Here is a 20,695-nt window from a genome sequence, read left to right on the forward strand (position 1 = left end):
GATTTAAGATAATTAAATGACACAATTTGTTCTCTTTCATAGATAACATCATACATATATTTCAAAAGTATTTTTTACAACAAGCAAAAGACTTTGACATCATGCATCGAATATTTTTTTAACTTAAAAAATAAATCAAACTTCTTAAAGAGAGAAATACGAGTGGTTATTATGAAAATGATTTTTTAAAATATTACCAAAAAAAAAAAACTTGTTCAATCAATTTTCAAATTGCAAGAATGTGGGTGAATTGCGGTTCGTATATGTTGTTTGTCGTGTTTGACTATTAATGTAAAAAGCTTCCTAAGTTTTCAAAATTTAACGTAAAAATCTTCCAATCAAGTATTAATAGATAAACTAGAAGTAGCAAATCATAGAATTATTATTACTATTAAAAAATAAAGAAAAGGATTGAAACTAGCAGATAGGAAAATAAAAAAAATGGAATTAAAATATCAGGGAAATAACCCCAATTAAGTCGTCAACAAAGTGGCCAGTGGTGGATTCCAAACGACCTATTCATTGTAGTTAAATCTCAGACAATTAAATATCTGATTCTTTAAAAAATTAAAAATTAAATTAACGAAACATGACCACGTAAGCCCACATGACGGGTGGAATAGGTTGGACCCCTCGCCCAAGACGCGTAGATCGACTAAATAACGAACACGTGTACGGCAGAGGTGACGTTGGAATAAATAAATGGCCAGCGCGAATATCGAAGGGCCAACTCAACAACCAACTTTGCCCCCCGTATATACGGTGTATTTGTACACCTGCTTTTTTCTACGACACGTGTTTGGTGACGTGGATGTTGCCTTGGCGCTCCCTTTCTTCTTCTTCTTCTCCACAGCCTCCGTCCTTCCTCTCTCTCTCTCTTCTATTCCTCTCTGTGAATTTAAAAAAAAGAAAAAAAAAAAGAACCTTAAAACTTTTCTCTCTGTTTCTGAGTGAAGATAATGCAGTCTTTTTGACTATTTCGTTTTAGAATTTCTCTTGTCTACTTTGTCCCCCTTTTCTCAATTGAAGATAGTATACTTTCTGTTGTGAATTATCGTTTCGCTGCTAAGGGAAGGAAGGTTGTCGGATTTCAGATTTGAAGGTATGTAACTTATGTTGAAATTAGAGTTCACGTTGTAGTTTTTTATTTCTTTTGTTTTGGATTAGTGGATTAATGCGTAAGGTTTTGTTTGGTTGTTCAGAAAGCTGATGAAAGTGCAGGAAAGTTTTTCTTTAAAGAGTTAAATTTAAAATTATTTTGGCGGTTTTATTTGGTGAGATAGTGTAGAAAAGTGGATTCAATTTGAAGCTATAACGATCAAACTTTTGATTGTTTTGAAAATAAAATCTCTACAGCTCCTTACTGAACTGACTTTTCAAAATATAACGGAATTTTGTAGAATTTAATAGCTATATTCTTCTTCTGGCCCTTTCATTAATTTTGTAGGACTTTTTTCCTGGATCTCGTCAATTCATGATCATCTCTGATTAGAACCTTTGGATTTGCATGACTACTTCGGCCGATTTTCTTTAGTCTCCGAATTTCATCAACTTTTTTGTTTTTGACGAAGAGAATAAAGAGAGAGAGGCAGAGAGAGAGACAACCATTTAGAATAAGTTTAAGGGAATAAGGAAGCAAAGTTATGGAGATGAGGATATTGGACTATGCAGATCGAAACAGCAGTTACCAAAAAGTGCTTCTTCTTTTTGTTTGTAAAGAAACATTTCCAGATAAATTTGTTGCGGATTCATCTAAAACGAGAATAAAGTACTGGAACTTATTATGTAGAGAAGAAGAACTGCAGACATCTTCAGTTTCAAGGGTTATTTTGTCCTTTAGTTAACAGATTAATCTGGTGAGATGGATTTTGTAATTATTTTTTCCAGGGTTAAAGATGGATTTTGCAATTTGCTCTCGTTATGGGTGTAGGTATGGAAAGACGGTTATACCCTCATCTTTAATTTGTTTTCCGGGCTGTTCATCTTTCGCCTTCGCTCTTTCTCCCTTCCTCTTTTCATTGTTCAAGGACTGGCAAGATCAAAACTTTTTGTAATTTTTGGTGAACATAAACTTGAAAAGATATTTCTTTGGACTATTTGGTGCTCTTTGTAAATTCTTTTCTTGGCCGATATTAAATTATATTCTTCAAACTAGATTAAACTTGTTTTATGGCATAAATTCTAGTGTTTAGTTACAAATACATTTCAAAATAGCCCTATTTGTAAGTATATTTTATGTTTTATTACCCAAGCATGGTACTATACTACTTAACTCATAAGGTGAGCGCCTATACCATTAAGCAGTTTCAAACACTACTGCAGCTGTGTGAGTTTTTTTGGAGGAAAAGTCAGGAAGTAGAATTCTGAAAATCATGTCTGTTTCTAAAGGAAGATGATGGCATGCATCAAGCCAGTTCATCAATTACAAATTTAACTTGCATTAGTTTCATGGTGTTCTTTTTGAGCATCAAGTAACACCGAATTGGTTTTGTCCGACTCCAACTTGGGGTCTCTGGTCTTCACAAAGTCAAAACATCAGCCTCTGTTTTCCATAAACAGAAATATTGAAGTAGAATGACGATTTCTTTGTACTCTTTAGCATTGTGATATCAATTTTATCACTCAATCAAAGTGATTGGATCTAATTGCTATTCGGTACCAATTTGCTATTATGATTTATTCTGAACTGTTCCTATTGCTATCTAGAAATTAGCTGTCAAGCACAGCTTCATGTTTCTCTCCTTGATTGCAGTTGACACAGACGTGAACGAACTTCTAGAAATTAGGTTTCGACATTGGTGCGACCATGGGAAACAACGATGAAGGAAAGTCCTCTAAGTCTGACAAATCATCTTTACCAGTGCCAACGGTGAGCGAAGTGATCATGCATGTTTAACTGTTGAAACTAGGAATAAGCTGGAGCTTTTTTATGCTAGAAAAGAACAATTACTATATTTTTCTTTTAATGTTTGTCCCATTTGATTTAGGGAAAAGATCTTTAATGTAGTTGTTGTTGCATTTGCTTAGTATTTAATCTTTCCGTGGAGATTAATTTTTGAAGTTTATATCTGAGTATTGGTCAATCCTTTTGTATTCACAGGATCAGACCAATGTTCATGTCTATCCCGATTGGGCAGCCATGCAGGTTATCTACTTAGTGCCCTCTTTCCTATTGCAGTTGTTGAGGCCTTTGTTCAACTAAAATTGACAATCTGATTTTTTTAATGAAATTGCTAATGGGGATTTTATGGTTCTTTCTTATGTATTTAGGCATATTATGGTCCTCGAGTCGCTATTCCACCATATTATAATTCTGCTGTGGCCTCAGGCCATGCTCCTCCCCCCTATATGTGGGGACCACCACAGGTATTTGCCCATAGCTGCAGGGCATTTTAACGTCAAGTTTTTTACTGAGCTACTGTATAATAGTTATTGAATATCCTAACATGTTAATTCTTCCAGCCTATGATGCCACCTTATGGGGCACCTTATGCAACAATCTACTCGCATGGGGGAGTTTATGCACATCCTGCTGTTCCTCTGGTAAGTTTAATTTGTCACTATCTTTTAACTAAAGTATTAATTCTTTGAAATTATCTAATAGTTTTACTCTGCTTTGCAGTTTTCGAAATGAGTATTAGGTTTTTTGTATGATGTTTGAGTATGTACAGGACACATATTGCTGTACAATCCTCTTGTTTCTTACTGCTCTATGTTTAAACAGTATTCTTTTTATGGCTACTAGCTAGATGGGAAGTTGTCTGTTTTTGTTTTATGCTTTAAGCAGGTGCTGAATATAACCTGAGCATTGTACTGCAGGCTGCGGCCGCTGTGGAAACACCTACCAAGTCCTTGGGAAATTCAGAACGAGGTTTAATGAAGAAACTGAAAGGATTTGATGGTCTTGCAATGTCAATTGGCAATGGTACTGCTGAGAATGCTGATGGTGGGGCTGAACCGAGACCGTCCCAGAGGTTTGTTAATTGTTTGACTACAAAGTAGTATTATTTAGGAGATCAAGGCTATGCCTTAGCAACGTATTTGTCGGAGGTTGAACAACAAAGTGATTTTATTCTAGTCGATCTCTTGTTGCTGGACTAATTTTGTGATCATATGGACAGTGCGGAGACTGAAGGTTCCACTGACGGTAGTGATGGGAATACAACTGGGGTGAGATCTCCTTCCTATCTGTTTAACCTGTTTCCAACACACTTCTTCTTTCTTTTTTTCTTTTAAGTTATTTTATTGGAAAATATATTCAACAATGATTAAGGACAAAATGCTAAAGCTTATTTTTTGTCACTGCACATCTCTGGTCAGACGGATCAAACTGGACGGAAAAGAAGCAGGGAGGGTACACCAACCATTGGTATGACTCCATTCTTCACCAAGTATATTCTTGATGAATAATAGAGTTGACCTGGAAGCACAACATTTTAGTCATGCATCTGTATGGTAGTAGATAGTTGCCAAATCTGAAGGCCTGTTTAAATTGAACAAAGATGCTATTTTTAAACTAAAGATTTTATTATGTCTTCTATGTCTTGTTTTTAAAGGAAAATTCAATCTATGATTGATAATGTTGGATAGCTAATTCGTAGTATCCTCCTCTTCTGTGGAAACGGTGGCCTCTATTATTTCAAATTATTTAGGAACACTATCAGTTTTCTCTCCTATATGAGGCAATTCCATTAAAGATCTGCAGGCGCACCTCTGGATCTTGAATGTGCTGTATTTAGGTTCATGACCTTGATATGCTAAAGTTTTTTGTGATTTTTGAAAGGACCTTGTGTTAGAAAATGAAAAGAATGAGAAATAAATTATTGAATCTTGGGATACTGTTGGTCCCACTTTAGTGTTTGGAGGTTTAGGTTTATTCATGTATGGTCCCTGTGTTAGCAGGTGGAGATGGGAAAAATGAGGCAAAGTCTAATGCAATCGTTCCTGTGGGAGAGGTGACTGCAACTGTTTCTCCTAATTCAATTGGAACTGTAATTTCTCCTGGCATGACCACAGCTTTGGAGCTTAGGAACCCTACCACCATGAATGCTAAGTCCAGTCCCACGAGTGTACCTTGTGGAGTAATGCCTTCTGAAGTCTGGTTGCAGGTATCTTTGTGGACGGAGTTCTTGTCTATCTATTATTCTTTTTATCCTGTGTTCCCAAGATTTATTTATGAGCTTGCCTATAATTTATTATGTTTTGTTGCTCTTTTAAGTTGTTAATGCATATTTTATTGTTTTCTACATTTGGTGAGGGGGTTAGGTTGTGTTATCTTAAGCTGTTGCTAACTTAAATAAATTTTAACTAGAATGAACGGGAGCTGAAACGGGAGAGGAGGAAACAATCTAATCGAGAATCTGCTAGGAGGTCAAGGTTGAGGAAGCAGGTACAAGAAATATGTCTTGTTTCTTTTGTGCGTAAAAACTCAGATTTCTTTCTTTGAATGATCTGAAGCTAATGCTTTATATTCTTTTGTAGGCTGAGACTGAAGAGCTTGGTCATAAAGTTGAATCATTGACTGTAGAGAATGCTACACTCAGATCTGAAATAAATCAACTAACTGAGAAATCAGAGAAACTAAGGCTAGAGAATGCTAATTTAGTGGTAGGCACTTTTACCAATTTTTTTGTTTATTTTCCTGCTCGATTAGTTTTTCTAGTTTCATTTTCAGTGATGCCAGATTTTCGCCTTCGTAACTCCATATTTTGTAATACAGGAGGAACTGAAACATGCTCAGCTGGGACAAGCGAAGGAAATTATTATGAACAACAAAGACAACAAAGAAGGTGAAATATATGAGAAAAGCTCCAACTCTGGTGCCAAGCTCCATCAACTCTTGGATGCGAGTCCTAGAGCTGATGCAGTGGCTGCCGGCTGAACAAGGAGAAAATGTTGTACGTGAGATATTTTTGACGTAAAATTGGAGGCAATCGTGTAGCTTTGGCATAATTACAAGCCCAAAACTACTGCTAACAGTTAGCAGAGGGATGAAATAGTTTGATAGGATTGAAACTTTATGTTTCGGACAGCTCTTTTACTCTGTAAGTTAGCTCTCTCATGGCAGAACTGATTGTAATTTTATTTGAAAATCAGAGTGCTGAGAAAGCCCTGAAAGGTAGTGTACATTAACGAGAATTAGAGTTTTCAGTTTAGGAAGAAAGGGTGTCGGAGACCTTCAATGTGTAATCTCTACTGATTGTGCAAATTTTTATTGACTCAGCGCTGTAGACTGTTTGTGATATGTGAAAATGAGGAAATGCTACTCCTCCCCAGTTTGTCTGACTTCATGCTTTAATTTGGATATCCATTACCACCCGGTGGCCCAAATGACTATGACCAACCTTCTTTCTGGGCCGAATCATTTCCTAGCCAATAGTCTGTGGGCTGACTTCTTCTGGTCACTTTAGATCAGGGCAAGAAAACGGTGTGAGTCAAGACTTCCATCCAACTTCGATTGAAGGGCTCGGGCTCATATGGCGATAGATCTTGAATTTATAAATAGTATAAAAATTTATTTAATATTTTATTGTGCATTTTTCAAGTCGGAGCAAGATAGATCTCTTTGCTCCCCCAGTGAAAGATTCGTCCGTTCCACAAATCTTATATTTAAAAGAACTAATATAAACATCTGCATTCACTTAATAGATATGGCTTTTTTAAATTGAAAATAATAAAATTATCAAGTTTAAACTCCTTGTGATACATCAGACTCTTATTTTTTTTTAAAAAAAAGAAAGGTTATGTTACGTTAACATTTTCTACTTTTATCAATCTAAAGTTTTCTTAATTTTTTATTTTCTTTTTGTCGTTAAGTGTACTAGAAACTATTAACTACCGTTGCTTAATCGTTGCCTTCGTCTCGAAAGATTAAAATTTCAATAATTTCTGTAAAGTTCACGGATAGACGGAAACCTTGAATCCAGCTTTGGTTTGGGTCATTGCTTTCGTGTGGAGATGAAGTGCATCCCGCATCTTAAAGCAAGCACGCAAAAAAAAAAGGAAAATGAAGTTTGATTTTAGAAAAATGACAAAAAAAAGGAAAAAGAAAAAAAAAACCACGAAACGTGCACATGAGACTATGCATGTGGGGCCACAAAGAACAAGGCGTCAAGGCTGCTGCCTGATGATCACCTGATTCAAACCGTCAACCGTCGTGTGGTGCGGGGGCACTGCGCCATCATTACTCGTTCAAACATTAGCCAGCTTTTGTCCTCCACGTGATTTTCCTTTCCCACCTCTCCTATTCCCTGCCTTTTTTTGAAAGGCGAATTGAGTGATCAAAATAAAAAAATTTCTCGCAATGTACTTTCTTATAACAAGCCTTATGAATTCTGGGGTGTAATGTAATTATAGGATTCTAGTAGTATAATTGAAGTGATAGAGAAAGCAATGAATATGTGACAAGTATGAAAAAATGCAAATAATTATTGTTTATGAATTGATTCCTGTATTAAACAATACATTAATGGAAATGTCAGGTTGCATTTCCTGGACTTATTATCATTAATGCATATGAAAGCTTACATAGTTAGATTTAAATTTTCAAGTGTGTTATGCATTGGAAATTATTTTTGGAATTGAAACTTTATTGACTTCAGTCTGAAAATTTCTCTGATGTTCGAAGTGTCTTTTATCAAGATTTATGCTGCCATAAAATATATAAAAAAGAAAGAAAATTGATGGCTTGCTAGTGATGCGTACCTAGGCTTGGCAATTCAACCTTTTTCAGCAGGTCTTAGAATTTGACTCAGAAAAAGCAGAGTCATTGTTTTGTTAAGGTGCTCTTCCTTTTCCCTGGTAATATACTAAGATAAGATAACAGTGGCGATTCATTTCTTAAAAAATAATAATAAAACAATTGAATTGTAAAAAATTTCTCATTTTCAAATCTTGGGGTCTTGACCGTTTTGTACAAACGACATGTACTTCTCGTATCTCCATGTCCTAGATCCCTGTAACAGCCCCCCTGTTCCCTTTACCTGTCCATTCAGTTTAGCCTTTCTTTGCCGGCCTCTTAATCAATGTGTCATCATCTGGGTTTTTGTTCCTTCAAATTTTAGTTTTAGTCATATTTAATCAATCTGGAAATAGGTTGCTTCTGGGAAAGAGGGTATATTTTAACATGCCCATTCTTTCCATGCAAATAAACATTGCTTTAGTCCTTGGATTTCAACTTTGTGGTTTAACTATGGAACTGTCTTAAAAAAAAGTACTGAAGACTAGATTCTTCTAACTTTCTGAGCCTTATTCATTCTAGAGTTTCTGATCTCCCCAAGTGGGGTTCTGTTAGAATTTGTAAGTTGGTTATACGAAAGTACACTTGTTGTCAGCAGAGAATTTCTTCTTATTCAGACAAATTTCATCCTTTGATGAGTTTTGGACACTTGAGTCCTTTGTTAAGGGAATGGGTTTCATTAAATTTGAGGGACAAAGTTTCTAGTACTGTTAGTTTTTGAGTGTCTACATTTTATGTTTTTATCCTTATTGGAACTCACTCAGATTGTCTTGTTCTCCTGTGGAAGTGACAAATTTTTTTCATGATTCCTTTATGAGCCTGGGGGTGTTAGGTGTAGGTTTATAAAGTTGCCAGATGTTTTACCTCCTGGTGTCTCTGTCTTTGGTCTTTAGGGTTTCAATGGCACTCTTTTAGTAGCAGTAGTTTGGCAAATCAAGCCTCAGATCTGAGACATAATTGTCAACAAAGACCAGGAAATTTGTGTTGGTAGTTGGGTTTTAGCTGTAAGTTCACGAGATCAGACGTTTGTGACAAGATAGAGCTGTTGATGAACGTTTTCTCAGTCTGACTAAGTGTGTCTTTCCATTCATTCTTGTTGGCATTTCGGTGTTTCTAAGAATTCTAGAAGAATTGTTTCTTAAATTCTAGAAACTCTTCGTTGAAAAATTTCTGGGTTTTGGTTTTCAAAATGGGGCATTCTGCAGCAGTATGGGATTACAAGGCAGCGACAGAGATTACAAAGGATTGGAATGGGATTGATAAGGTTGTGCTTCGAAACCCAGGAGGGGCTTCAGCAAGGGTGAGATTTCAGATTTGTTCTTTCCCTCTTTCTCTAGTTGCTTTCGTTGAATGGATGAAAGTCAATTATAAATTGGTCTTTGCTTTTCAAAGAAAAATTATAAATTGCTCTTTGACAGGACATCTTGTAACTATATCTGATAGATGCATGGTGTCTCTTATTTTCATATGTGTATCAGTGGGAATCACACAAACATTGAAGGATTTCAGGATAATTTTGTGTTAATTTGTCCTTTGATGCTATAGGTTAGCTTACATGGAGGTCAGGTCACTTCATGGAGGAATGAGCAAGGGGAAGAACTTCTGTTTACTAGTAGTAAGGTGGCATATTCTAATTCTTTTACTTTTCCTTTTCTTTTTAAACATATACAGCTTTGTTTTTTTTGCTAAATGTCGTAATTGAGGTTTTTGGCTAGAGTTCATGTCCAAAGAAAATATTTTCGTTTTTGACTTAATTGCCGGTAGAGGGCTGAAGGTTTGTCTAGCATTGCAGGGCTGTGTTAATTCATCTGATTCCTTAAAGTATGGCTAATTTCTTTATAACTTATCCAAGAGGTGGCCTTGATTTACGGCTTTAGATTAAGAAGTTAAACCGATTTGTCATGGTAGAAACGGAAGAACACTGATTCATTATCTTTATCATGAATTTTTAGGCAATTTTTAAGCCTCCAAAAGCAGTTCGAGGAGGGATCCCTATTTGTTTCCCACAGGTAGTTTTTTTTTTTTTTTTGTCATTTTTTAACCTGTAATTATATGGAATCTTATCTATAGTTGCTTATGGATTTTATTTTCAATTCTTGTTAAGTTTGGTTACTGTGGGTCACTCGAGCAACATGGATTTGCTAGGAACAAGATTTGGACAATTGATGAAAACCCTCCACCTCTTAGTCCAAGTGATTCCCATGGCAAATCCTTCATTGACCTTTTGCTTAAACCATCTGAAGAAGATCTTAAGTGCTGGCCCCACAGGTATGAACTTGGATGCTTACATCCTTTGTTGATTTACTATCAATTATAAATAATCCTCTCGAAAAAGAGGAAATATATATTAGTTTTATTACCGTGCATGAATGAGTTTTCTTTTTCACAATCGAAGCTGAGAAGCATCCAAACTCTTTTGAAGGAAACCATAGACAGCGAGTTGCCGACTACTGCATCGATTGCTGTGACCTTTATAAGTAAACTTGTTGTCTATATGTTGCTAACAAATTTTTTCTATTCCCCTCTCAGTTTTGAGTTTCGCTTGAGAGTGTCGCTTGCAGCAGACGGAAGTCTGATGCTAATATCACGAGTTAGGAATGTCAATGGGAAGCCATTTAGTTTCTCTTTTGCGTATCATACATATTTGTCGGTTTCTGACATAAGGTACAGAGTATTATTTGCTGAAATTTGATAAGTTTCCCTTTTGATATTATACTATTTTGTTTTTGTGAACCCTGAATGGAGAAGGGACCAAAAAGGAGAGTTGTGAGATTGAATGAGTTCCATTTTAATCAGCAAGTTAGAAAGCTTTTGTCTCCTGTGGAAAATATGCCTAGTTTGAAATGTCAATTATAGGATGCTGCAGTATTCATTGATGACCAACCAAATTCATCTTTGTTCTAGAAACACTATGGAAGAAGAGAATGACTGTTTTGAGAACTGTTGAATTTTTACATTGTTAAGCCTTGGGCCTTGCTCAAGCTAATACATGCTGGGATAAACTCTAGAACAAAATATTGGTTCAAAGCTTATTAAGTAAGATTTGTTCAAAATGAAAAAATCGTACCGCTCAGAAGATTCATCAGTTTTTCGTTTTCTTTTTTTTGGTTGTGATGAATGAATTGGGATTTGTTTTCTGGGTTTGACATGAACATCAACTGTGTCAACAGTGAAGTGAGGATTGAAGGGCTGGAGACGCTTGACTACCTAGACAACATTTGCCAAAAGGAACGTTTTACAGAGCAAGGAGATGCTATAACTTTTGAAGCCGAGGTACATGAGTTATATGAATTAGGTCGAGTGTCTCATGCTTGAAGTCATTGGTCTTGCAAGAGTGCTGCAACGCAAGACTGCTTTGTAGCAGTTCTTTTTCAGTTAAAAGAATAACAAATTTAAATGTTGTCCAATTGGTCTGACAGGTGGATCGAGTTTATCTCAGTACGCCAAATGTAGTTGCTGTACTTGACCATGAAAGGAAACGGACATATGTTATCCGAAAGGAAGGACTACCTGATGTTGGTAGGTTCAAGTACTTCTGAGGAAATCTCTTTGTAAAAGGATGTTTAGGTTTCGCACACATTGAAAGAAAAAGAGTAATAGAAATGAGTGTATGCTTCATCCGTCTTCTAAATAAATAATGAATTTTCATCTTTTTATTTACCTTCTTATCTTTTGCTATGTACAGTGGTATGGAATCCATGGGAGAAGAAATCGAAATCATTGGTAGATTTTGGAGATGATGAATACAAGCAGATGCTCTGTGTTGATGGAGCAGCAATCGAGAAGCCTGTAACCTTGAAACCAGGTGAGGAATGGACAGGGAGGCAGGAACTCTCAGTTGTACCATCAACATTCTGTAGTGAGCATTTGGATCTCCAGAGCAATGGTTTTTGATGGAATGGTACGAATCAAATTTTCAGAAGATGTACCAGTACGATGTATGATGTTTCAGTAGCTTTACTCGTAGGAATAGTTCAATGATAGTTAACAGCATGCTTATTAGCATTGAACTGAGTGTAAGTATGAACTCCATGTTCTAATGCCAAGAAGATGGCAAGTCTTTGTAACAGGAATACACAATAAGCCTACGTTTTTTCGAGAATGGCTGCTAAACTTTTTCCACAGTAAAAATTTGGTCTTTGTTGATTTCTCTACGTTGATAACGAAAGTCAAAATCAAAACTTTGTTATATGGAGAATAAGAAAATTATCCAAACATTATTGATAAAATTTTTAAACTCCAGGAGTTGGTATTAAGATATAAATATGTTTGTGATTGTAGCTCTGTTTTGTGCTTCGGGGGGACTTGAACACATTCAGATATGTAAAGAAGGGAAGAAAATAGAAAAAGATGTTTCAGAGGTAGGAGGCCACTCATATCAGAGCCAGGTTTCGATCCTGGGACCTGTGGGTTATGGGCCCACCACGCTTCCGCTGCGCCACTCTGATGGTTGGTGACATAACTGTTCCGTATTCTAAAGTGCATATCATTCAACTTTTCAGGTAATTACCAAAAGGTTACTTGTATTTTTCCCCTAGCTTAAACCATTTTCGGTAAGTTCAGCTTCCTTTTCATGGTTTATCATGCTGTCCTCACTCTAATTTATGTTCTTATAGATCTCAGTAGAAGATTATGGATGATGAGGGAAGGGGAGGCAATGCTTTACAAAGAGGGAAAAAAAAGTTTAAACCTTTTTTTTGTTTTAATTCTTTGGCATCAGAAGTTTCCCTGTTTACCAGTACTATTTTTTTATCAAGACCATGGAAGACAAAGCCAGAGAGGAAGTAAATGTTAGCTTAGCTTTCCATAACAAATCTATGATAAGTTTTCCTGAAAAGGTTAGCTGCTATACGGAACCTAGTAGGACCTCAAGGAAGACGCTGTACCGCTTGTTAAAGCATATGCACACCTCCGTATCAGATAATAATAATTGCTTCCCATGGTACAGCTGCTAAATCACAAAGGCACAGCTGGTTCACAACAAGATTAAGTGGAAGTTGAAATTATATTCCTTTCATCCATCATAGTTTAATGATGGGAGGAATAGAAGTCCACAACCAGGCCACAGAGCGGCTTCCAGGCAACCCAGTCAAACATATTAATAAGATAAATTAAACAATGTTGAAATAAATAATAATAAGAGAGCAAATTTCAACCCCAAAAAAAAAACAATCATAATGGTTTATAAAAGATCAAAAGTTGGAATAGAGATTTAGCATCTGAACATTAGTGCAATGTTATAGTATATTTTGTCAAATCGATCAGATATGTCAACAATCGATTAATTTTTTTCTGACACTGCTTATAAACTATAAACCGCGGCGATACTCCAGTTGCTTGGTGTTCTCTAGTAGTACCTGCCAAGTAAAGCAACTATTAATTAACATGATAAAGCTATATGCAAGCTGAAAGAGGAACTGCATAGATGTTGCCAAGCATGGTATCATCCAAACCACGGACAGGAAAATTTCAGATAAGTTCGAAAGAAATGGAGAGCTAGGCAGATAAAGAAGGTAAACAAGTGTCCTTACTTCTCTAATGTAGTTTGCTACAGCCTTGCAGCCTTCAGTTGCAAGTCCCATGACATTTTCAAAGATATCCAAAGGTAACTTAGCATCCATCTGTAATACACAGAATAAATATTAATCTCTAACAGTAAAAAATTAACTAGTAGTGAGTGCCCTAGAAAGCCTCTCAACTAATATTTGAGAACAAAGAAATGTTAAAAGTTTATTACATACTTGTTAGTTTAGATGGATAATAGTCTCACATAAACCAGAAAATAACTTCCAGCAAAGGGAAAAACATAAGTTAGGCAAAGAGAAAGCTCAAATATTTGGTTGTTAAATACCATTACCATGTTACTGAAACACAGAACCATATTGCAACATCAAAAACTTCTATTAACACAGAAGCAGGAAAAAAAAAAAAAGAAGTCCATGATGTTAACTAACGTATCTTTTGAGTTAAAAGCCTAAAAAGGTGAATGAGGAAACAGTCATAGAGAACCTGAAGAAGAGTCACTTTGTCCAACTTAGGTAAGATTCCTACAGTGACATCAGGGCCTCCAGCACTATCTTCAATGTAGTTCAAATCTGTACAATGACAAACATCAATTAATTGTTCAAAGGGAATTAAAAGAGCAAAGTTTAAAAAAGAAGAAGAATTTACCAAGCAAAGGAGTGCTATTTAGATACCCAGCACTGCAAGAAGTGACAATATCACGCATTGGAATCCCAGCATCTGCAAGGGCTAAAGTCGCAGCATTGATACATGCAGATCTAGTTCCTGCAGACACGTTAATTCGGCTTATGCTTCCTTTTTTCTTTCACCTCCCAAACAGATATGGGCAAACAAACTAGCAAGTAGAATAGACAAGGGCAGAAATCTAACAATTTTGACAAGCTTTATTCCTGACCCAAGCTAGGAAAGAGTGCAGAGTAATTATAGAAAAAATGAAATCAATGCAGAAACTGATGCAGATTCATGCCACACAAACAGATGTTGATGGTTGGAGTGGAGCATAAATTTGTAATTGCATAAACTGAAAAAGGAAAGGATGCTATTGATCAAAGAAATTTGGAGAAGTTTCCAGTACCTCCATCAGCTTGAAGAACTTGAACAAATATATCTATCTGACAAAAAAAAATCTTCAGAAAAACATATAACAAATGCCAGTTTGGGCTATACCATGGGGATATAATTCAAACCTGAGAACGAGGCATTAGGTGAGTCAATATGCAAGCTTCCATTGTTTGACGGATGACAAGAGATATCTCTGTTGACCGCCTAAGTGTAGAAAGAGAAGATTTATATCAATAAGCATATAATTGTTCTTCATAAACCTAATATCTGTCAATTTAGTCATGCATATATCCTTTGTAATTTTTATTACTTGTGTAATAAATAGAATGATTTTATACCACCATTTGTGTTGTTTGTGGTAGTGGATAATAATACAGTTTGAGGATTCTCTACTTGACAAAACAAACTCATTTCTTTGTGGAACATTAAGAACCTTCTCTGACTTCAAAGTAGCTATATTTTGGATTAAGTCAATGCATTGGATTTTGATTTTATTACAGCCCTTCCCATATTAGTCATGTATAAATACTTTGTAATTTTTATTACTAGTGTAATAAGATTTAGAATTAATAAAAAAGAATGTAGATAACCTGTCACCCTTTGGTTTCCTCCTGCGATCTCCAGTACTAAAATTAGCCATACTGTACTCACAGCGCACCTAAGATCCATCACATATATGAAAACCAAGAACTTTTCAAGTCACAATTACAAAATTCCAATACACTATGGTCTAAAGAACATTACCAGTGCCTGGTCACTAATTTGTTGGCTCCTATTTTGCACCTGGAAAACATAGACTGCATTTATTCTCGCTACAACAAACCAACATCTCATTACAAATTTACAACAGAAGCTCGAATTCAAAACACAATAAATCCAAATCAACACTTTTTCACTGACAAACTAAACACTACTTCAAATATATCCACAAATCAAAATATAAAAACTAACAAAAGTGATTACAAGTGTGTAATAATATTAAGCAATGAACTTTCATAATAGGTTACCTCTCTAGGGCCATATACTGCTGCAATGACTTTGGTGTTGCCCATCTCAAAAACAGCAGAACTTAATATTGAAATTCACAAAAAAAAAGAAGAAAAAAGCTCGGGATTTTAGGTACGAAATGTTTCAAGTAAATAGATTCGCTTAAGAAAGTAATGGGTGTGGCACATACCCATCAGCTCTGGCCACAGTACCAATCTCTGCACGAATTTGTCTCATCTGAGATGGAACAAGTTAAAGAAGATGAAGATAAAGCAATTTCAGAAAGAAAATATTGGCTAAGAGGATAAAAATGTGTAGACCAATAAAACAATAAAAAAAATTAGAAGAAAAAGTAAGAGAGACAAGGTAGGTACTTCCATCGGACGGCGACCGTCCAAGCGGAGTCCTTCAGGGCTCACGTATTCCATCTTTACCAAGCTAGGTTTGCACCCGAAAGAACCGACAAACAACCAACCGTTGATGATAAACGCAAGAACTGACACTTTCGTTCTTCTCTCCCTTGACTAAACCTCCAGGGTTTTGAGTTCGATCTATGAGACGTTGCCGTTTGGAACTAACTGGCGGCTAGCTTGCTCCATGGGTTCGGGCCTATGGGGAAAACAAAGTAAAAGTTGCTCGTTGGCCCGTTTCGCTGCCTTTATTGCAAAGAAAATGGGCCTAGCTATTACACTATAATCAAAAATAAAGTAAAAAAAATTGATTTACCATTATTTACCTCCTTTTGATCTAACTCTTCTTTCTAGCGTCAAGACCAAAACAAAAACAAATGAAAAAATCAACATCGAAAAAGGGTAGATAGCGTTACTGGTCCTGTCCTACAGCATAAACAACAAAATATGCTCAAAGAAGGCATGAAACTTAGGATTTGAATCTGAGAAAAAATTATATCCAAAATTCATGAAAAAATTCACAAGCACCAAACCATAACCAAAATTCATCAATACCCAAAGAAAATCCGCAAACATGTAAAGCATGCAAAAACACAATCTCAAGTAACCCACCAAAAACCCATGTTCAAAACAGAAAACAAAAGCTCAGTGGTGTTGGTGACTCTGTGTTAAGGATTTTAGAACTCAAAAAGAGAGAGGGAGAATGGACTTGTTAGAGAGAGAAATTGGAGGCGAAGTGGAAAGTGGAGAGTTGTTTAAACAGTAAAGGAAGCAGAGGAGAGAGAGAACAATAGAAGAAGAAAAGAGACGAAAAGAACCTGCAACGTAATTACAGAGAAAGAGAGATTTTTGGTGGGGAATGGAAGAAGGCAAAACCTAATTTTATTTTTTATTTAGGATTAATTATTTTTGGGCTTAAAAGTCAAGAGATTATCTTTTAGTAACTAAGTTTTTTATTATTAATTTATTTTATAAAATAAATAAAAAATATGAAATTAACAATAAAATGAAACTTAAAAATTAAATATATTTTATAACTACTTAATATTTATGAAGAAATTTACTTAAAGATAATTTTGAAAATTATTTTAATACTGTAATATTATTTTTTAAATATTTTTCATAAAATATTTTTTTAATAATTTTAATCAATATTTTGTTATATGTATCAAACCCCCTATTTATACTTTGGACCTTTCATAATCGAGGTTTGGCCTCACTTGCTTCATTTTATTTTTTCAATAATTATATTTTTTGTGATCACATTTCTTATGCATATTATATTGTAAGGCACCAAACATTACATTAATTTTTTAACTTTATTTCAAAAAGGAATGTTCATTTTTACATGAAGTATTAAATATTGGTTCAGTAATTTTCACTCCTCTCAACTCTGGACTGTGTCCAAACAGAGCCTCAACAGGTTTACGAGCCCCTGATCTTTCCAAGGACAAGAATTTGTATTCCAGGAGCTTGTCAATGAAGAAATGACTTTTTAATGAAAGCAAGCCGGTAATTCAACAGTTCACAACCAAGCCAAGGCTAAATTTTTATGTTGCTGCCAACTCCAAGTGATCTAATTGAATGCAAAAAGGACAAGATTCCTATTGGTTAACTCGTTAATTTAAGAGGAAAATTGCAGTCTTTTTGGACAGACAGGCAGATACCAAATCTCTTTCATGCTTATCCTTACTTTACGAGGCAACCATGGCCTTAAGTCAGTGGCCCATAAAAATATTTTCTTCCCACCTTTAGTTCAATGTGACACCTCATTTTCCAAAAGGAAATCCTGGATGTTACACCTTAATTAATTCTCATTTGCTCGCCAAGCCAAATGCCAATTTGTCAGGTCGGTCAGGGATCCGAGACCAAATCCAACCCCACTTCAACCAAATAAAAAAGATACCTTTAATCCAAAAACAGATAAAAAAGAAAGGAGGAAGAAAAATGATTAATCAATCAACCACCCAAAATAAATAAACGCTTAAATTCAACCCCATAAATAAAAATAATGGAACGTATATGTACCCCATTACATCAGAAGAAGCCAAAAGTTCAGACATGGACAACACGTTAGGCTGTTATATGAAATGATACACTTGGGGTTGGATCTCCCTTTTCATTTTCCACAAGTATATGTAATGTATGATAGTAGTAAAAATAATTATTGCAATTTATATATAAAAAAATTAAGAACTAAAAAAAAAAAGAAAAGAAAAAAGAAGCCAGAACTAGCTACAATGCAATGTAGATACAAAATGTTGAAGAATTGTCTCATCCATCAGGCTTTTCTACCCTTTGTGGAACTTTCATGCATGTGAACCGTATCAATGAATGTTGAGCCTGCAACCAAAGCAAAGCAACCATCTCCATCAAACAGTGAAACTCATCAATGAGAAAAGTTAATAGTACTAGTAGCATTTTTATTTATATTTCCTGATTTAAAGCCAATGATTTATATTAAAACAATGCCATATTCTTGACGTGATGCTCACTGCCAAAAGAAAGTATTATCTGGCTTTTGAACCAACTCTCCCCTCCACCCCAAGTTAAATGATCAACAAATTTTACTAATGCAAATCTAAATGGGATTGATTACTTGAACTTCTTTGTTCTTAAAGTCAAAGAAACACTAAATGACCAAAGTCATGTAGAGACAAAAGATCAATAGTTTCAGCCATTAAATTCCTCCAAGACCGTTAGGCAAAACATATACTTTGAAATTTTGGGTTTCTGTCCACTTGAACAAAAAGACAATCAGCATGAGATTAATATCATTAACTTTTAACTAATGGACTAGCAATTTCGATTCTGCTGTAATAAAAGGGCAAAATAAATATTTTGTTTCGATTAAAACAATGATAATTTTTTTAACGTTGTCTTACCATTTTAACATGTTGATGACGCACTTAGGCATGTCACCGCCGTCGAGCCGTTTCAGGGCGATTCCGTCACACTTAACGGTTACCCCAACCATACCAATCTTCAACCCCGCTACACCCAATCCAATTTTGGTCCGAGCCTCCATGTTCACTCGTAAACTCTTGCTTCGGTACCGAGCCTGAAGCCTAGTACCAACCCCGTCATCCACCAGCTTGTTGCTCACCTTTGTCTCCACTTTCAAACTCGTCGTGTTCTGTTTCCCCGTAGTGAACCCGTGAACTGTCGTCGTTCCCAACTCAGTCTCATCCCCACCCTCCCCAACGCTGACGTCAACCTCCGTATTGCCGTAATAATACGTCATCTTTGAGTTGGGGTTCTTCACTTCGACTCTCGTCGTCGTTTGTGCGTCGAGGTAGGTTCCATCAGATTTTTTGGTGACGTTAAAACGGGAGATCCGGAATGACTGGACGTGAAAACCGGGGAGTTTCGGGTCGAACCAAAGGTAGAAAACGGCGCCGCAAATGAGGAGGAGGAGAATGAGGATCAAAAAGAAGATGCAGAAACAGCAACAGCAAACGCGACAACAGCCACTCCTTCTTTTCCTGGGGTGGAAAGAAGGTGGGAGAACTGGTTTTCGTGGCGGTGGTCTAAACCCAGGCTTGACGGCCGGGGCGTTTGGGTCTTTGTATCCAGGTGGCTTTTGGAGAACCGGTTTCAAAGGAGGCTCGGACATTGCGTGGATAATAGAAGTATAAATATCCTGGGCTGCGAAAATGGAAAATTGAAATCACGGAATGAAGAAAGAAAGAGCTTCCTTTCGTAATCGACAAATTTGGGATAATTGAAAGAATTCAATGAACAAATATTATTTATGATGAACGACGGGAATTCGTGTATCTGCCATTTTAATGTGAAAATCGAAAAACAGAGCAACCAATAAGAAAGAAGGCAAAAGGTGAAGGGTCTAAAGAAACGTGAACGTGATATAAATTCAAGACTTGGGAATTGTAGAAACACGAACCTTATCAGAAATACGCCAACAAGGTTGCAATATCCAAGGAAAAGTGATGAATGAGTGAATTGAATGATACAGAGATCTGATGAGCTTTGTGGTGGAAGGGGGAACAGGAAAAAAAAAGGAGAATTTTTGTTTGTGATGCAAGGAATAAAGAATAAGAGCAGAAAGCGTAGAGAATCGGATCAGGGAGACAAAGTCATTGGAAATGTGACAGACAGACGAGAGAAGGAGCTAAAATTGCGAGAACAGGAGAGAGCAAAGAAAGAGAAAAAATAAAAGAGATGGGTGCGGAGAAGGGAGTTTTGTCCCTCACGGGAAGAAGGGGTTTGGCCTTTTGGGGGCTTTGGGTACGGGTGGCATGGATTCAGCTCGAAAGATTCACGCGCGGCGTCTTACATGCTGACATGGCTGGAAGTCTTTCGATATTTCTCTTTCTACTTTTGTCTTCTACCGCTTTCTTTTTTCAGTTACGGGACTGTATTTTGGTCTCTGCAATACTGGCTACAACGAATTCAACTCTATTTCTATCTCAAAAATATGCCGCCACCAAACTGTAAGTGAGCAGGTATTTGTACTGTTTTGAAAGACAATCCATGTGAATTTTATGTTTGTCATGTAACATACTCATTGTGCTCAGACAAATGTTTTAATATAAATTGGAAGTTCTTTTCACTGATGAGTTGTAAGTTCCTTAAACAATTCCTGGCATGTCGAATTGTTTTAGGCTATATTTGGTAAATGAAGGTAAATGAAAAGGAAATGATAACTTAATTAATTGCTATGCATTTTATTTCATAATTAGTAAATAATGTTACATTGTAAAATACAAACATTGTCGGCACATCAAGAATTTCGATTTCGCATGAATGAATAATAGTTATGATCCTAATCTTAAATCCTTCCCTTCATATTATCATTGAACTTGCAAGAGGGTCTGTTCCGGGATTGATGGTGGGGTTGGATGGAAGCGCATGTTCGTCCACGTGGGGCCGGAGCGTCCCAGCCGTTATCCACTAACTTCGTCGTTTTCAAAAACTCCACCGACGCACAAACCCCTATACGTCATTGCCACCG

At 36.1% G+C, this 20,695-nt stretch overlaps 4 protein-coding genes and 1 non-coding gene across 16 annotated transcripts; 2 read left to right on the plus strand and 3 right to left on the minus strand.

The window, feature by feature from the left end:
• Positions 1–812: 812 nt before the first annotated feature.
• On the plus strand, positions 813–6,285 carry GBF2 (G-box binding factor 2). Of its 2 annotated transcripts, none has more exons than XM_021424885.2 (12): positions 813–1,102; positions 2,753–2,869; positions 3,101–3,145; positions 3,271–3,366; positions 3,463–3,543; positions 3,820–3,974; positions 4,122–4,170; positions 4,321–4,369; positions 4,900–5,108; positions 5,312–5,389; positions 5,482–5,607; positions 5,720–6,285. In XM_021424885.2, exons 2-12 carry the CDS (start codon positions 2,807–2,809, stop codon positions 5,879–5,881), a joined length of 1,113 nt encoding a protein of 370 aa, XP_021280560.1. In that variant the 5' UTR covers positions 813–1,102; positions 2,753–2,806; the 3' UTR covers positions 5,882–6,285. The 2 variants fall into 2 exon arrangements, with proteins under 2 accessions (XP_021280560.1, XP_021280562.1); XM_021424887.2 differs by having other exon boundaries at positions 819–1,102; positions 4,903–5,108.
• A 1,474-nt stretch (positions 6,286–7,759) lies between these two features.
• LOC110414102 (Galactose mutarotase-like superfamily protein) lies at positions 7,760–11,892 on the plus strand. 2 transcript variants are annotated; one of them, XM_021425164.2, is made up of 8 exons: positions 7,770–9,038; positions 9,284–9,358; positions 9,691–9,747; positions 9,843–10,006; positions 10,268–10,402; positions 10,909–11,011; positions 11,158–11,257; positions 11,424–11,892. In XM_021425164.2, the coding sequence occupies exons 1-8, from the start codon at positions 8,928–8,930 to the stop codon at positions 11,630–11,632; spliced, it is 954 nt and encodes a 317-aa protein (XP_021280839.1). In that variant the 5' UTR covers positions 7,770–8,927; the 3' UTR covers positions 11,633–11,892. The 2 variants fall into 2 exon arrangements, with proteins under 2 accessions (XP_021280840.1, XP_021280839.1); XM_021425165.1 differs by lacking the exon at positions 10,268–10,402 and having other exon boundaries at positions 7,760–9,038.
• A 222-nt stretch (positions 11,893–12,114) lies between these two features.
• On the minus strand, positions 12,115–12,186 carry TRNAM-CAU (transfer RNA methionine (anticodon CAU)). Its single transcript has one exon. It is a non-coding gene; the product is annotated as a tRNA-Met (tRNA).
• Positions 12,187–12,863: 677 nt separating this feature from the next.
• RRP41 (3'-5'-exoribonuclease family protein) lies at positions 12,864–16,532 on the minus strand. Of its 9 annotated transcripts, none has more exons than XM_021425568.1 (13): positions 16,333–16,532; positions 16,037–16,070; positions 15,685–15,919; positions 15,501–15,547; positions 15,331–15,391; positions 15,068–15,106; positions 14,914–14,981; positions 14,449–14,527; positions 14,337–14,373; positions 13,910–14,026; positions 13,748–13,833; positions 13,270–13,359; positions 12,864–13,095 (listed from the first exon to the last, which is right to left on the minus strand). In XM_021425568.1, the coding sequence occupies exons 3-13, from the start codon at positions 15,736–15,738 to the stop codon at positions 13,048–13,050; spliced, it is 726 nt and encodes a 241-aa protein (XP_021281243.1). In that variant the 5' UTR covers positions 15,739–15,919; positions 16,037–16,070; positions 16,333–16,532; the 3' UTR covers positions 12,864–13,047. The 9 variants fall into 9 exon arrangements, with proteins under 9 accessions (XP_021281243.1, XP_021281238.1, XP_021281242.1 ...); XM_021425563.1 differs by having other exon boundaries at positions 16,047–16,146; XM_021425567.1 differs by having other exon boundaries at positions 15,685–15,966; positions 16,047–16,146.
• A 1,167-nt stretch (positions 16,533–17,699) lies between these two features.
• LOC110413698 (late embryogenesis abundant hydroxyproline-rich glycoprotein family protein) lies at positions 17,700–20,072 on the minus strand. Of its 2 annotated transcripts, none has more exons than XM_021424622.2 (3): positions 19,625–20,072; positions 18,606–19,368; positions 17,700–18,063 (listed from the first exon to the last, which is right to left on the minus strand). In XM_021424622.2, exons 2-3 carry the CDS (start codon positions 19,334–19,336, stop codon positions 18,048–18,050), a joined length of 747 nt encoding a protein of 248 aa, XP_021280297.1. In that variant the 5' UTR covers positions 19,337–19,368; positions 19,625–20,072; the 3' UTR covers positions 17,700–18,047. The 2 variants fall into 2 exon arrangements, with proteins under 2 accessions (XP_021280297.1, XP_021280298.1); XM_021424623.2 differs by having other exon boundaries at positions 18,606–19,500; positions 19,625–20,071.
• Positions 20,073–20,695: the final 623 nt, after the last annotated feature.

The sequence above is a fragment of the Theobroma umbraticum genome, unplaced genomic scaffold (genome assembly GCF_002168275.2).
Source record: "Theobroma umbraticum cultivar Fairchild unplaced genomic scaffold, ASM216827v3 scaffold_4.1, whole genome shotgun sequence".
In the NCBI taxonomy this organism is placed as follows: Eukaryota; Viridiplantae; Streptophyta; class Magnoliopsida; order Malvales; family Malvaceae; genus Theobroma; species Theobroma umbraticum.